The sequence below is a fragment of the Canis aureus genome, chromosome 36, assembly GCF_053574225.1.
Source record: "Canis aureus isolate CA01 chromosome 36, VMU_Caureus_v.1.0, whole genome shotgun sequence".
NCBI lineage: Eukaryota > Metazoa > Chordata > Mammalia > Carnivora > Canidae > Canis > Canis aureus.
Genome location: NC_135646.1, coordinates 23,901,419 through 23,918,014, shown reverse-complemented (window position 1 = coordinate 23,918,014; position 16,596 = coordinate 23,901,419). Strand labels below are relative to the sequence as shown.

The 16,596-nt window shown below is 38.0% G+C and overlaps 1 protein-coding gene, 1 non-coding gene and 1 pseudogene across 5 annotated transcripts in view; 2 read left to right on the top strand and 1 right to left on the bottom strand.

Annotated features, from left to right (window-relative positions):
* The window catches only part of MOB4 (MOB family member 4, phocein), a 28,356-nt gene extending 17,542 nt beyond the window's left edge, over window positions 1-10,814 (top strand). For all 4 annotated transcript variants that reach the window (XM_077885663.1, XM_077885661.1, XM_077885660.1 and 1 more), the window contains 5 exons: window positions 985-1,027; window positions 1,218-1,304; window positions 7,386-7,465; window positions 8,552-8,663; window positions 8,791-10,814. In XM_077885663.1, the coding sequence (XP_077741789.1) occupies window positions 985-1,027; window positions 1,218-1,304; window positions 7,386-7,465; window positions 8,552-8,663; window positions 8,791-8,922 (454 nt within the window). In that variant the 3' untranslated portion in view covers window positions 8,923-10,814. The remainder of the gene's footprint in view (window positions 1-984; window positions 1,028-1,217; window positions 1,305-7,385; window positions 7,466-8,551; window positions 8,664-8,790) is intronic.
* On the bottom strand, window positions 1,137-4,305 carry LOC144306223 (ubiquitin-conjugating enzyme E2 N pseudogene; annotated as a pseudogene).
* Window positions 5,016-5,152, top strand: LOC144306308 (small nucleolar RNA SNORA2/SNORA34 family). Its single transcript, XR_013373377.1, has one exon. It is a non-coding gene; the product is annotated as a small nucleolar RNA SNORA2/SNORA34 family (small nucleolar RNA).
* Window positions 10,815-16,596: the final 5,782 nt, after the last annotated feature.

Here is a 16,596-nt window from a genome sequence, read left to right as displayed (position 1 = left end):
GGACTCGATCCCAGGTCTCCAGGATCACGCCCTGGGCTGAAGGTGGCACTAAACCACTGAGCCACCCAGGCTGCCCGAATAACTGGAATATTTTTTTTTTAAGATTTTTAAAATTTATTCATGAGAGACACAAATAGAGACAGAGAGAGGCAGAGACATAGGCAGAGGGAGAAGCAGGCTCCATGCAGGGAGCCTGACGTGGGACTTGATCCCGGGTCTCCAGGATCACGCTCTGGGCTGAAGGTGGCACTAAACCGCTGAGCCACCTGGGCTGCTCCAATAACTGGACTCTTATTGTGAATATAGACACATATCCTTTATTTATGTTTTTACCAAACATTTTACTACCTGCAATTGCTGATTATTTGGCATGTCTCAAAAAAAAAATTTTTTTTTTAAAGATTTTATTTATTTATTCATGAGAGAGAGAGACAGAGACACAGGCAGAGGGAGACGCAGGCTTCATGCAGGAAGCCCGATGCAGGACTCGATCCCAGGTCTCCGGGATCATGCCCGGGGCCAAGGCAGACGCTCAACCGCTGAGCCACCCAGGCATCCCTCAAGAAAATTTTTATGTGTATTTTCTGTGAATGTCTTTGTACATATATCTGCATGGAACTCTGATTATTTTATCAGAATAGATTCTTAGAAGAATGACTTAGTAAAAAAATATACATTCCCTAAGGGTCTTAGTAAATATTTCCAGTTACTTCTCAGAAAAATTGTGTGAATTTCCAGTGTATAAGTATGATCAATTCACTGAACTGAATAATGATACTGAACATTATTAGGGTTGTTAGTTTTGGGTTTTGCTTACTAATCTCTATGTCTTTGTAAGAAATGTGCCATGTAAATTTAGATGATATTGAGAATTGTGATGAGAGAGGAAGGATGATACTAATGGGATTCTGTTTTTATAATTAATATTCTAAAAATAATATGGAACATGGATAAGACTTTTCATTTATATATTTGCATTTTTAGGCAATTCTGTCTTGAACTAAATGGACTTGCTGTCAAACTTCAGGTAATATTTTCTTTAAGTTAAAGCTATAATTGGAAGTTGTGATTTTTTTCTGTTTTTGTAACTTAAGGTGTTTACAAAGACTTATCCAATATTTCTTATTATTTTAGAATTTTACATGGTAATGTAGTAACCCAAAGGATAAACTTCTTCATTGTTTTCCATATTAAGAAATATAACTCTTTTCTAACAGAGTGAATGCCATCCAGATACATGCACTCAGATGACAGCAACTGAACAATGGATTTTTCTTTGTGCAGCTCATAAAACTCCAAAAGAGGTACAAAATTATGAAATAGAATGACTAATAAAATCATCATCAACCTAAATCTTTCCAAGAGAGTGGTAGATAAGTTTTTTTAGTATTTAAGTTCACTGTTTATTTTGCCATTTGGTTTAGAGATCTTTGTTGCAAGTTTATTGCCATAGTGCTATTTTAGTTTTTTTTATGATGAGTATCATTTTTGTAACTGGGCAGTATTGGGTTAGAACTCACTTAATGATTCACTGGTTATCACAGAATAGCATCTATCGTATCATGCTGATACCTAATGTATAATGGATGAGATACACATGTTCAGTTATTTGGTTCAGTCATCATTTCTTTTTTTTTTTAGTCATAATTTCTTTTGATAGGAGTAACTGTTGGTGATTACTAGTTGATGCTTAATCTGTTAATGAAATGTTGCTTTTGAGCTTTTTAACTTTATAGGTCAAAACTTTTTACTCTACATTTTATTAATAGTTCTTGCTATTTGAAACCCACCATAATGATTTTCTTCTCCATAATTGGTCCTACATTGAAAAGTTATTCATGTTTTTTCCTCCTTTAGTTTTTGTCGAGGTGAGAGTATAGGAAGTAGCAATTGTTCATGGAACATTTTTAGTTACAAATAATTCCTTATTATCTAATAGGCAGTACATAATTCAGTTTTCCTTAGTTATCTAAAAAATTACAGCTTGTTTGTTTAAATTATGCATTGCATTTCTCTTGATCTGCATTCCCTTTTAATCTGTAGTACTTTTTACTTGACACTTAAACTTACTGAAAATATTTAGGTTAGGACAGTTTGATAGAATTATAGACCTTTAGATGATCATTTTATTGCTGAAAGTCTAAGGCTTGAAGACAGGTGACTTTCCAGTTGAAAAATGAACATCTGATGTTCTTTTATTTGAGAATGTAAATTCTCCAAAATAGAGTGTCTGGTACCTGTCTAAGCAAATAGTACTTATTTGGAAGAATGATTTCATTCAGGGTGTTACTTTTTCTGTGTTAGTTAATGGAAGCAGTGTTAAGATTGTGTATCATTTTACATCTGGGAAAATCCATATAGCAGTTTATTGATAATTTACTGAAATTTGGCTGCATAGTAAGTATCATGAATTATGTGATAATTGCAATTAAGAAACTGAATCAAGAAGTCTAGTTTCATTTTGACAAATAGTATACCTTATTCTCATATGCAGAGTAGAAAAGATACCCAATTTGTGATGTGTTGTGAAATTTATATATACTCTTATTGTCACATCTGCTTTTTTCTTGCTTAATATTAAATGTAAGATAGGATGATCATCAGAATTAGGTCTTGTGAATGAGTCTCAAAATTGCAACATTGTCTGCTGAAGACCAACTCCACTGGATTGTCCATGTGTCAAGGAAGGATGATGGTAAAATTCTCAAGTGATAGTTGTCTGGAAAGAGATTTTTGTAAAAATACAAACAAAAAATCATGAAAGGACATTTTCTGAAGACTTGGAATAATTGTGCAGGCAGGAAGTAATAGCAACTATAGATTAGTAGCTAAGAAAATTGCTCTTATGATTAAAAGAATGGGGAAGATTCTGAAGTGGAAGAGTCAGGGTCTTCCACACCAGTAATGATTTTTACTCAATGTTCTTTTTTTTTTTTTTTTTTTTTTAGAATAACAAAAAATATTTTACTAAAACATAAGATTTACAGAAGTTTCCAGACAAGCCATACAAAAAGGTCACAAGCTTTTTCTTGAAGGAAGGATTCTACACTTGACAGCAAAGTCACAATGTTATTAGTGAGGGCTCTGATGTTTGTTTAATGTTTCCATTTTGGTTCAAACAATCAAGCTTGTCCATCTACAGTGTCTAGACTTGGCTAGAGAGCATATTCTAAAGAACTGGTTAGCTGCTTTTAACCAATGCAATTAGATCACCATACAAAGGGGGAAAGGAGCCCATAAAATTAAAATAAAACTACCTCTCCCCATCAAAAATAATAATAAAGAAAAACACCCACACCTCTGCAGCTAACGCTGACAACTATCTTCATTCACAGTGCTTTATACTTAAACCATGATGGGGGAAATGAATAAAAGCAGAGAGGGGCCACTGCTTTTAAACGTTTCACAACAATCCAGATGGTACTTCTAGCCTCTGTTTATGCTTTACAACAGTGAATCAGGACACGACATAGATTTGCTGATGTGCATTTAATCACTAAAGGACTGAAGATGTCTGGGCTTTTATTCTGTAATGTTTCTTAAGTCTGTGTCCGTTAAATGCAAACAAAAGAAGAAGTCCTGGCAGAACAGGAGAAGTGATCACACTTGATGATCAGATTGATTTTAAATATTATTCATGGCATATAGCCTAGTCCATGCTCTAGCTGTTTCTATGGCTTGGGCTTCGTTGGTCTGCTGCTGCTCCGCTACATCATTTGCTAACAGATCATCTGGATTGGGAGCACTTAACAAAGCCTGGATCGATAGCAGAACTGTGCAGATCTGCAGTGCTGGGGACCACTTATCTTTCAAAATATCTAAACATAATCTTCCCAACTTGTCTACATTAGGATGATAAATTTTGGTCATGAAACGTACTTTAGGGGCTGCCATCGGGTATTCTTTTGAAAGGAATAGTTCAAGTTTAAAAGTTCCTCCCTCAAAGGGGGGGGAATCCATTGCAGAGCCAGCAATGACCACATGAAAATAACGGGTGTTGCTCTCATCTGGTTCTGCTTTAATGCCAGGAACTGGTTCTGCCAGCAAACGCTGGGTTTCCTTGATAGTCCTGCGGGGCAGCCCAGCCATCTTGTCAGGTCCCGAGTTCAGCCTCTGTTCTCGACACTGGCCACTCAGTGTTCTTAAGAACTAAAGAGACTCATTGGGATCCCTGGGTGGCGCAGCGGTTTAGCGCCTGCCTTTGGCCCAGGGCGTGATCCTGGAGACCCGGGATCGAATCCCATATCGGGCTCCCGGTGCATGGAGCCTGCTTCTCCCTCTGCCTATGTCTCTGCCTCTCTCTCTCTGTCTATCATAAATAAATAAAAAATTAAAAAAAAAAAAAACTAAAGAGACTCATTGCAGCAAAGAGTGTTAATTGTACACAGTGATAAGTGACACTTATTGTAAGTGACAGAGGTTGTCACTTGTTATCATCTGGTAGCCCTTTCAGTCATATGCATACTGCAGTAGCATTATACATATATACTTGGCAAAACAATTTATAAAAGCTTATGAACACATTACCATTTTGTAACCTGTATTTTGCCAACTTTTTGCTGTTAAAAATGATACAAAGTAGGAGAGTTAACTGAGAATTAATTGGGGAGAAGTGGAGGGAAGCAGCTAAAACAAGGTAAAACTTTTACCCCCACTCCAAAACATTTTTTTTCAGAAACCAATTGATTTAAAGTTATGCTGATATGGGACATCTGAGTGGCTCAGCGGTTGAACGTCTGCCTTTAACTCAGGACGTGATCCCAGAGTTCCGGGATCAAGTCCCACATTGGGCTCCCTGCATGGAGACTGCTTCTCCCTCTGCTTGTGTGTCTGCCTCTCTCTCTGTGTCTCTCATGAATAAATAAATAAAATCTTTAAAAAAAATAATAAAGTTATGTTGGTGCAACAATAGCCATGAACCACATGTGGCTACGTAGCATTTAATGCTGGTAGTCCAAACTGAGATGTGCTCTAAGTGTAAAATAAAGTACTAATTTTGAAGACTTAGTACAAATTTGGCCCTGAATCAAGGCCAACAGTTTGCTGAAGCTGTTGGTTTCAAGCAGGAGCCTAAAGAAATGTCTTTCTATGGTCTGTTGGCCATTTCAGAACTTTGGAAATGTAATGGTCAATTCATTAGAAAGAAACATCTGTGTCATTAGAGATAGGGGTGGGCTAATATTTACTTGTAGTAGATTAATACTGGGATTCCAAAATATAGAGATCCCTGATAGAACTTGTTCATTGGACATGCAATACTGTTAAATCCAGTTATCACACACACACAAATTACTATGGGTTTCCCACCAAAAAACAATAGGTTCTGAACTGACCTTTCTTTGACAATTATCCTTTGTATGGTTAGAGCCCTAATTTGTATATTTAGACTTTATTCAAATCGGAAACTTACTATTTCCAAAAACAGAATGATTCCATTTCCCACCCTCCCAGTTAGTTTGCCTTTAAACCATCATAGTATCTCTTGATTCTGCTATCAGACTACATTTATTGTCAGGTAATAAGACTTTCTGAGTTGTTAAAAAAAAATAATTCGTATAAAAAGATCATGTCAAATATCTCATTAGGAGATAACTGGATATCTGCATACAAAAAATTGAAGTTAGACGTTTACCTCCCATCTTATACAAAAATTAGCTCAAAATGGATCAAAGACCCAAATAATAACAACTAGACTTAAAATTTAACTCTTAGAAAAAAACGTGTAAATATTCGTGACCTTGGACTAGGCACTGATTTATTAGATAGGATGCCAAAAGCACAAAGAATAGAAGAAAATATAGATCAGGTTTTATCAAAATTAAAAATATTTTTGACTTGGGATCCCTGGGTGGCTCAGCGGTTTGGCGCCTGCCTTTGGCCCAGGGTGCGATCCTGGAGTCCCGGGATCGAGTCCTGCATCAGGCTCCTGGCATGGAGCCTGCGTCTCCCTCTGCCTGTGTCTCTGCCTCTCTCTCTCTCTCTCTCTCTCTCTCTCTCTCTCTCTATCAGGAATAAATAAATAAAACCTTAAAAAAAATTTTTTTGACTCCAAAGACACTGTCAAGAAAGTGAGAAAACAATCTACAGAATGGGAAAAAATATTTTTATAGGGACGCCTGAATGGCTCAGGGTGTGACTCTGGGATACAGGATTGAGTCCCTCATTGGGCTTCCTGTGGGGAGATACACCCATAATGACATACACTTCATCCACTAGAATGATTAAAATACATAAGATAATTAAAAATGTTGGCCAGGATGTCAAGAGAGTAATTACTGTTCATGATACCCAGACATAGAAACAACTAAGTTCAGTAACTGATGGTGAGTAAACAAAATGTAGTATATGCACACAGTGGAATATTATTCAGCTATAAAAGGAATGAAGTCTATGGGATTACAGCATTTTTGTGTATATTAAAAACATTAAAGTCTAAAGCAATTTTGAATAAAAGAAAAAGTAATGAAGTACTCATTCATGCTTCAGTATGGACTGAACATTCTAAGTGACACCAAAGGCCACATACACATACTTTTTTTTTTTGAGAGAGTGCATGAGTGTGGGTGTGCAAGGGTGGGGAAGGGGGAGGGCAGAAAGAGAGGGAGTGAGAATCTTAAAGCAAAATTCACATCCAGCAGAGAGCCCAGTGCGAGCTCAGCCTCACAACAGATCATGACCTGAGCCAAAATCAGGAGCCTGACACTTAACTGACTGAACCACCCAGGCATCCCCGTATTCCATTTTTAGGAAATACCTAGAATAGGCAATCTATGGCAGACAGAAAGATTCTTGCTTCAAGTTAGGGGGAGGAGAGAATGAGAAGTGACTGCTAATTTTTTTCTTTTTTAAGATTATATTATTCATGAGAGAGACAGAGAAGCAGGCTCCATGCAGGGAGCCTGACGTGGGACTTGATCCGTGGTCTCTCCAGGGTCACGCCCTGGGCTCAAGGCAGTACTAAACCGGCTGAGCCACTGGGGCTGCCCAGCTACTGGGTTTCTTTTGGGGGTGATTAAAATGTTCAGGAATGTAGTTGGTGATTTTTGCATAAATTTGTAAATATACTGAGTTGTACATTTTAAGGGACGTGTTATGGTATGTGAATTACATCTTACGTTTTAGATACTACAGAGAAGCTCATTGACAATTTTTATATACATTATATGTTGACATAATTTTGGCTATATAGAATTAAAATATATCGTTAAAATTAATTTCACCTGTTTTTTACTTTTTTAATATGTTGTAACTGAATTTTACAGTCATTCTGATATTGTAAGAGAACTTTTTTCAAACATGCTCAGGTTTTTGGAATAAGACAAGTATATAATAAACAGACCTCACGTAAGAGGTATGACACATGTTTTATATCCTTTCTTTTATAGTGTCCTGCAATAGACTATACTAGACATACACTTGACGGTGCTGCATGTCTTCTGAATAGCAATAAATATTTTCCCAGCAGGTAAATAAAACTTAAGTGTTAAACTTTTTGGATTTAATTAAAGATTGATATTTGTATTGAAACAAACTGGATTGCTATTAATCCATTATATTCTTTGAACTTTTTTTTTTAAGCTGTTGTATATTTAGCTAGTTTAAAATTACTCAAATTTCAAAATTAGGGTTTGTAGTTAAACTAAAAGCAGCAGGACTTGGCTCCCAAAGCTCACAAGCCAGTTTAGTCAAAGGTAGGCACTGCTGCTGTGTGTCATTCTCCAGGGCTCTCATGCGTTAGAGTCCACACTTACTTGGATCTCTGTGATAAAGCTAATCTCCTTTTACACAGCATGGCTGAAGAGCAGAATTTCCTAAGTTGGACTGCTTCTTTTGGGAGGATTCTTTATCTTTGCCTACAGGTTTTTAAGATTTGGGAAGAAGTTTCTATATATAATTGGCAAGATTTGTTGACTGGCCTTTTATCGTATTATCTGGTGGATAGATTTGGAGATTTCCCCCCTCACAATAGCTCCAAAGAGAGATAAAATATGTTTAAAAATATTATTTTTTTGCTTCAGTGTCCTCTATACCTTCTTTTAAAAATATATTATTTTTTTAGTGATCTCTATATCTGACACGGGCTTGAACTCACAAACCCGAGATCAACAGTCACATGCTCCACCAACTGAGCCAGTCACCCCCATTTTTTTTTATTGTTGAATATATTTAGGCATTTATTTTTAAAAAATCAAGTTGTATAGGATAAAACAGTAAATTCCCTTTAGTAGTTTTAATCATCTGTAGTGGACATAGTGTTGTCAATATTAGTTTTAGTAAATTTTGATTTTTTAATTGCATTGAACTTTAACAAAGTTTCAAAACTTGCAATGCTGAATTTCTTAGGCACTGTGATTAGATAGAAAGAGCGCTGGCCCAAGAGTAAAGAACAGGGGTCCTAGCCCCGTTCTTGCCACCTGCTAGCACTGTGACCTTGCAGTGGTCACTTTTTTTTCTCTAGCTGTAAGTTTCTACCTTTGTGAATTGAAGATTAGACTATATTGTTCCTAAGATCTGTCCAGCTCTATGAATCTGATTTCTTTCCTATTTCTAGGGTTAGCATAAAGGAATCATCTGTAGCAAAACTAGGCTCAGTATGCCGTAGGATTTACAGAATATTTTCACATGCTTATTTTCATCATCGGCAAATATTTGATGAATATGAAGTAAGTATATTTCACTAATTATCTGATGTATTCTTATCAGAGTGACAATAATACATGTTGATGTTATGTCTAGTTTTTTTGGTTTTGAGTAGTAAATTAAAATAATTTTTTTTCTTCCTCTCTATAGAATGAAACATTTTTGTGTCACCGGTTTACTAAATTTGTGATGAAATACAATTTGATGTCCAAGGATAACCTGATTGTACCAATTTTAGAAGAGGAAGTTCAGAATTCAGTTTCTGGAGAAAGTGAAGCATGAAGGGAATCATCTAGAAAAAATGTACTGATCACATAATTAACAATGATTATGTACTGTATATATATCATTTTAGACACATCAATCATGTATTCATATTATAGCTTCTTTGTTTAGTATAGGTTTTTGTATGCTGAGTGTTACCTTTTAAAATGGGAAATACTTTTTAAGTTATTCATGAGCTGTATATGCACCAGTGTGGCACTCATGGTTTTTAAATAAGATTAGTATTATCTGTTTATAATGCCTGTTAATAAAAGAATTTACAGTTTGGTAAAATTGCTGCTAAACAATCATTGGATCACAATCCTCATCAAATAAACCCATCTATAAAAAGATGAGTGAGCTTGAGGTTTCACACAAGCCATTTACTAAAGAAATAGTAATGTTTTCCTTTGGTTTTACCCCTTGTTTAGATATTCTAGAAAATTCTGTAGTACATAATTCAGTCTTACTGTTAACTTTTCAAAAATGAGATGAAAATGTTTTAAAATTCCATTCATAGTTTTTGATACACATGATTATGTGTATAATCCAAATATAAATGCAAATGAGGTATTAGTAAGTACTAAAATAATCGTACTGTGCTCCATAAAGTGTATTCTAGACCAGCATACTTCGAAAGGACTTACCTTTCTGCAACAGTGGACTGTTACATGCAAGATGATAATAAGGCATGTAAATGATGTTCCTACTGGAAACCTACCCTGTCCTCCTCTTCTCATTTATCTCCCTACCCAGACTACAGTAGCTGAGAAGCTTTTCACCAGACTATGATTTAGTGTGGCTTATACCTATTTATATTTGCATTAATTGCTTACAGATTATACCTCATATTAGCAATTACATTACACTACAGGAAATACGTATTGGCATAGGCTCTTGCTTATATCTTTTTTTTGCAAAATTGTTCTAATTACTTGGAAAGCACTCTTTAGTTCGATTCTTCCTGTTGGTAGTAGTAATCTTTTCATCTAAGCATCTGAGCAACATTTAAGTAGAGTTGAAAAATATTGTAGTATTTATTTTACATCCCTTCCCCACAAAGTTTATGTTTGAATTATATGCACAAGTGAGGGTTTTTTTTGCAATAATTCACAGGTTCCAAGTGTGTTGAATGATACATTTTTTGGACTTTGTTATTATTCAGCGTCTTAAAGATTCAACTGCAGATTTTACAACCTTATAATCTACTGAATGCAATTTTCAACAAAGCACTGGAGGTCTTATTGCTAAACTGGTTGTAATGAGGCACTAAGATAGGGTAAAAAGAATTATACATGTAGTGAAGAAAATATTTAAATCCATCTCGAACAGAGTTAACAGTTCTCTTTCATTTAAAACGGTTATTTTGAAATGAAGATGAAAATGTATTCATCTTGATTTTTTTTTCCACATTTGAAGAAATAGTTTATACCATCTTATACCACAAGGATGTATAGCAGAAATGTGGGATATGGTAGCAGAGTGTGTGTATATATTTTTGCCTTTCCAAGCCTGCCAGTGTATCTGGCCTTGAATAGTGCTATCCCAGCGGTCAGTCATTACTGTAACCCACAACTATCTTTTTAAGTTTTATGTTCATAGTGAAAGGAATGTTGACTTTGAAATTATGCATTTATATTAATGTCACTATAAACCAATGGGAATAGTAATTTTTACACAAACTTGCTAAATATTGAGAGACTAAACTACTAAGTTAATAAATTATATATAGCAATGTAGCTGTTCTCTGTAGATGGTGTCTCACAATGGATTTCTGTTGCTTGATTATTTTCTTAGTGAACATTTGAACTAAGGCAGTGGCTGGGATTGGTGATCTGGCTAAGTATTTTGAAACACATTCTGAATAATATGACTGGTGTTAACGGGGAAATAAAATATGTTTTTTCTTACTCTTTCCATTTTCCCTGTACTGTGTTTGGAACTGATCATAAAACAAACAAAAAACCAAAAAGAAAAAATCAGTTTGTAGGCTTGCTTTTGTGTTCATACTGACATCTCATTCATAGTCATTACACTATGAAATTGGTTCACTGTCTGAGGAAAGGCCTAAATGAAACAGTTATTCCTTAATACTGTGTACAGAATTTAGAAGATACACATGTATGTACCTAAGTGTTATTTTAAAAAATTAGCCTAGCAAAGGATTGATTTAGATAATCTTCTAAGAGGAGTATAGAAAACTCAGTTTTGTGCAATAAGGAAGTTAGGCTGCACTTTTGATTATCTGACAGATCCAAAAGTTAAAACTATTTCCATAAATTATTTTGATCCTGTAGTCAACTCACTGTTTGACCTATCATTTCTGGAAAAGTAGCTAACTTTTAATATTTTGTTTTTGTTGATATCTTTGTTCTTTTGTGTATCTACATTTTCTAAAGTTGCATTTCTCAGTTAATGAGTTAACGCTTTTTAATATCAAATTAGAAATCCATGATTACATTGTTAGCAAGGACCATGTTACAGTTTTGTTTTTATTCATTAATTTTTAAAAGATTTTATTCATGAGAGACACAGGCAGAGGGAGAAGCAGGCTCCATGCTGGGAACCCGACATGGGACTCGATCCTGGGTCTCCAGGATCTCACACCCTGGGATGAAGACGCCGCTACACCGCAGAGCCACTGGGGCTGCCCGAAAATGTTTATTTTCTTAAATGCCTTCTACAGGGATCCCTGGGTGGCTCAGTGATTCAGCACCTGTCTTCGGCCCAGGGCGTGATCCCAGAATCCCGGGATCAAGTCCCTCATTGGGCTCCCGGCATGGAGGAAAAAAAAAAAAAGTAAGAGCTCTTAGCACAACTGAGGGACTCATTGTGCTGGTATTAGCAAATCCCCAGGAAAAAGATAAAATATATTTAGAGCCAGAAAAGACCCTTAGGAATTAGTGAGTTAAGTCCCTTGTCCTCTCGTGTCACAGATTTAAAAACAACAAAAACCCCTACAACACACTAAGGCTGCAATGCCTGAGTGGCCCAGCGGTTTAATGCCGCCTTTGGCTCAGGGCGTGACCTGGGGTCCCGGGGTCCTGGGATCGAGTCCTGTGTCGGGTTCCCTGCGTGGAGCCTGCTTCTCCCTCTGCCTGTGTCTCTGCCTCTGTGTGTGTGTGTGTGTTTCTCATGAGTAAAATCTTTTAAAAAACCAAAAACAAAACACCAAGGCCACAGAATGAAAAGCTGGTCCAGGATTTCTACAGATAGAGATGGGACGTCCCCCTGCAGATGCGGAGGCCTCCTCTCACAGCTTATATTACTGTCCTATCACCTCTAGTTAAAGGGGTGAGGCCTTGGCAACAACCTTGTTACGATATCCTGTTTGCTCACTCTCATTAATAGGAAGTTTTTTCTAAGCTTTACTTATACTCTGTCCATTTATCAATCCGTTTTCTTTGGTAGTGTGTCTCTGTGTGCTTATTTTGAACATCTGATCATAGTTAAATGTGTTAATACAACAGGATCTAAAACAGTGATGATTTAGGGGAATTAGGAGGAGGGAGTTTTTTGTGTTTTGTTTTTTAAAGATTTGTATTTCTTCATTCATGAGAGACAGAGAGAGGGGCAGAGACACAGGCAGAGGGAGAAGCAGGCGCCTCAAGGGGACCCCAGGACCACGGCCTGAGCTGAAGGCAGCCCCCCTGAGCCACCCAGGCATCTGTCCCAAGAAGAGGGAGCGTTCAAGCATTGCTCGGGGCAAGGGAAATAGTTGGGTGTGTGGCAAAATGAGCTCGATGGTGGTGGTGAGAGCGATTTGGCTGGAATGAATGAGGTTTGCTATTTTTGAATAAAATGTCAATTTTTAGGGCAGGGGTAGAGATCAAGTTTTTGTTTTTATAATGCAATACCAGTTCCAGATGTAGAGCTGTCGCCATGAGAAGAACCCAGCAGGAGAGCACCTCCAAGGGGTCCTTCTGGCGGTCACGGGCCTCCCCACACCCCAGGGCGCCATGGCCTGGCCCCCCACACTCCTCGCTGGCGCCGGCCAAGGCCTTACCAGTGCCCAGAGCTCATTGTACACTTACTCGGAATAAAAGGCCTCACTTAGCTCGCATCAGAACGGAGTAGGAGAAGCAGCCGCAGATTGGCCTGGGAACGAAGTGGTGACGGCGGTGGGAGGCGGGTGGAGGGTGACAGGTCTAGTCCTCTGGACTCCACGTCCTTTCAAACTACGGAGAAGTTCCATCCTGCAAATCCCGAGTGTCTCCTCTCTCCTAGGGCTTGTGACGTCCTGCTTCTATTGCTAAGGACTCAGCCTGGGGCGCCTGGGCGATCAGAAGGTGAAGCATCTCCTTGGCTCAGGTTATGATTTCCCGGTCCTGGGGTCGAGCCCCGTGCCAGGCTCCCTGCTCAGCAGACACCCTGCTGCTCCTCCCTCCCATCGCCGCTTTCTCTCGCTCAAATAAATAAATAATTTTTTTTAACAAAGGACCCATCTGTACCCCCTCATCCCAGTCCTGACACAGCCATTTGCTGCTTCGCATGGTCTGAGATCCTGTGCTGCCTAAGACCTTAAAGTCCCACAATTTTAAGAGTTTTGTAAGTAAGACATTTTGCCCTACACGAGACCAAATATATTAAACTTTAACCCCATTTCACATGAAATGTAACTTCTATATTTAAAAATATAAATTTGAGGGATGCCTGGGTGGCTCAGTGGTTGGGCACCTGCCTTTGGCTCAGGGTGTGGCCCCGGGGTCCTGGGATCGAGTCCTGCATGGGGCTCCCCTCGTGGAGCCTGCTTCTCCCCCTGCCTGTGTCTCTGCCTCTCTCTCTCTCTTTCTCTGCGTCTCTTATGAATAAATAAATCTTAAAAAAAAATAGATATTTGGTCATATATTATTTTGGTATTCTTATAGTTGGTTTTTTTTTATGTTTAACTTGTTTATAGTTTTGTTTTTTATGTTTTTAACTTGGGTCTGTGGTAGTAGCTCTTTACATAAATATGTGGGAAGAAACGAAGAGACATACATAGACGGCAGTTTTATCATAAAGCTGGACATTTTATTTTAAAGATTTTATTTATTCATGAGAGACACAGAGGGAGAGGCAGGCTCCATGCAAGGAGCCCAACATGGGACTCGATCCTGGGACTCCAGAATCACACTCTGGGCCAAAGGCAGGTGCTAAGCCGCTCAGCCACCCAGGGATCCCTAAAGCTGGACATTTTAAAAAACGGACTCAACTAATACTTTTGGAGTGGATTAAAAAATAAAAATTTCAAGAAACACAGTTTCCCAGAAGAACAAATTCAAAAGAATGGTATGTGGTTAAGGAACTAATGTTTTCAGAAAAAACACTGAAACTGAAATGTTAAACCCATTTTTTTCGACTGTGTAGTATAAACATTAAACTATTGCTTCTAGGGATGGCTGGGTGGCTCATGGTTGGGCGTCTGCCTTCAGCTCAAGTCGCAATCCTGGGGTCCTGGGATCGAGTCTCCCATCTGGCTCCCTGCATGGAGCCTGCTTCTCCCTCTGTGTCTCTGCCTCTCTCTGTGTGTCTCTCATGAATAAGTAAATAAAATTCTAAAAAAAAAAAAACCAACAAACCCAACTATGCCTCTAGTCTGGGAAAGAAAAAGGAAATGTAAATAAAATACCCAAACGTGTGTTTCAGTTTTATATTAATTACTGAAATTAAAAGACATACTTGAAGACTGTACTACTTGTATTACAGTGATGTGAATTGTTTTCTCTCTTTTAGAAAATTTAACATGTTGAAAACAATTCATCCCTAAAGATTAGCATGCCCGTTAAATTACATGTATTTATAGTCTTTTGTGTAACCAACAAAAAAAATTCTTACATTAGAAAGCCTGGACTTCAGATTTCCACATGTCTATTTGGGTGGTTTCGGCCAGCCCAAGCCAGGGAGCCAAGTCTACTGGCTCCGGGACAGCAATGATTAACTAGAAGGGCACAGTGAACGCTAAATGGAAACTCGTTGATCCGTTCAAAAATTCTTTCCATGGAGGCAAGTCTTCTAAGTTCCCTTGCTCTTTCATTTAGTAATCCCACTTTTGATGAGAAAATAAGAATAACTTGATTTACACTTCTTATTGGTTTGCTTCATTGATCTTTTATGCCTTAGCACATGCCTTGGAATTTTTTCAGCAACTGAGACACTGTTTTGCAGGGAAAGGACTCAGTAGGTGATGGAAGTGAAAAAAAAAAAATAAAATAAACCACCCAGACTTGTTCTCTGTATTACTAGAGCTGATTTTCTTTTGGAGCTGCTTTCTGGATATAACAACGCAGTGTGGCAGCTGCTGTGTTTGGCTCTCCTCAGTACTGCCCAATGAAATCAATACTACATCCTCGTTTTATAGATAAAATCTTAGAGACATTAAACAACTTGTCCAAATACAGTTGGCAGATAAATAATATCTTGTCTACATCACTTCTCAACTATGTTCCTGGGTGGTGACCTCCTTTTTAATTTGTTCCTATGTTTTTCTCCCCTTTCATAAATAGTAGGTTTCTTTTCATTCCTTTTTCTTTTACTGCTAGGGAATGACCAATCACCAACGTTCTTCTTGAGTTTCCTCCTAATCAGTCAAAAGTATTGAGTGAATTTTCCACTAAGTGTCTTGCCATCTTGGCCGACTCACCATGGTTTGTGAGGGCACTGGAAGGGTTAGACATGAAGGGAACTTTCTGAGTTTGGGTCTCTGTTAACACTGATTTGTAGACAGTTTAGTAGTGGCAAGGAAAGCTGTCATGGGGTACCTGGCTGGCTCAGTCAGTGGAGCCTGAGACTCTTGATTTTGGGGTTGTGAGTTTGAGCCCCATGAAGAATATAGAATTTACTTAAAAAAAAAAAAAAAAGAGGGCAGCCCAGGTAACCCACGATTTAGCGCCGCCTTCAGCCCAGGGCCTGATCCTGGAGACCTGGGATCAAGTTCCACATCAGGCTCCTTGCATGGAGCCTGCTTCTCCTTCTGCCTGTGTCTCTGCCTCTGTGTGTGTGTGTGTGTGTGTGTGTGTCTCTCATGAGTAAATAAATAAAATCTTAAAAAAAAAGAAATTTAACATTGATACAATATTATAATCTAATAAGCTAAGTTATGTTATATAACTTCCTATTTTTTTTTTTAAATTTTATTTATTTATGATAGGCACACAGTGAGAGAGAGAGGCAGAGACATAGGCAGAGGGAGAAGCAGGCTTCATGCACCAGGAGCCTGACATGGGATTCGATCCTGGGTCTCCAGGATCACACCCTGGGCCAAAGGCAGGCGCTAAACCGCTGCGCCACCCAGGGATCCCTATAACTTCCTATTGACACACCAGCCACCACTCCTCTCCATCTAGGATGCAGTGCAGGATCATATATTGCAATTACTTGTCAACAGTTCCTTTTTGTTTGTTTGTTTGTCAACAGTTCCTATTGTCTTTCATGACCTGGACATTTTTAAAACTATGTAGACCAGTTGCTTTTATAGAATGTTTGGGTTCATCTAGCACTTCCTAATGATTTCATGCAGGTTGTGGACTTTTTGCCAAGAGTACCACAGAAATGATATTGTGTCCTCAGCATATATTAGGAATAACAGGATGTTGGTTTGTTCCATTATTGGTGGTGTTAACCTTTGATCATTTGTTTAAGGTCCAATCAAAGTTTGACTTGGCACCACAAATAAACACGTGTGCTGTGTTTGGGGTATCTTGAACCTGATGA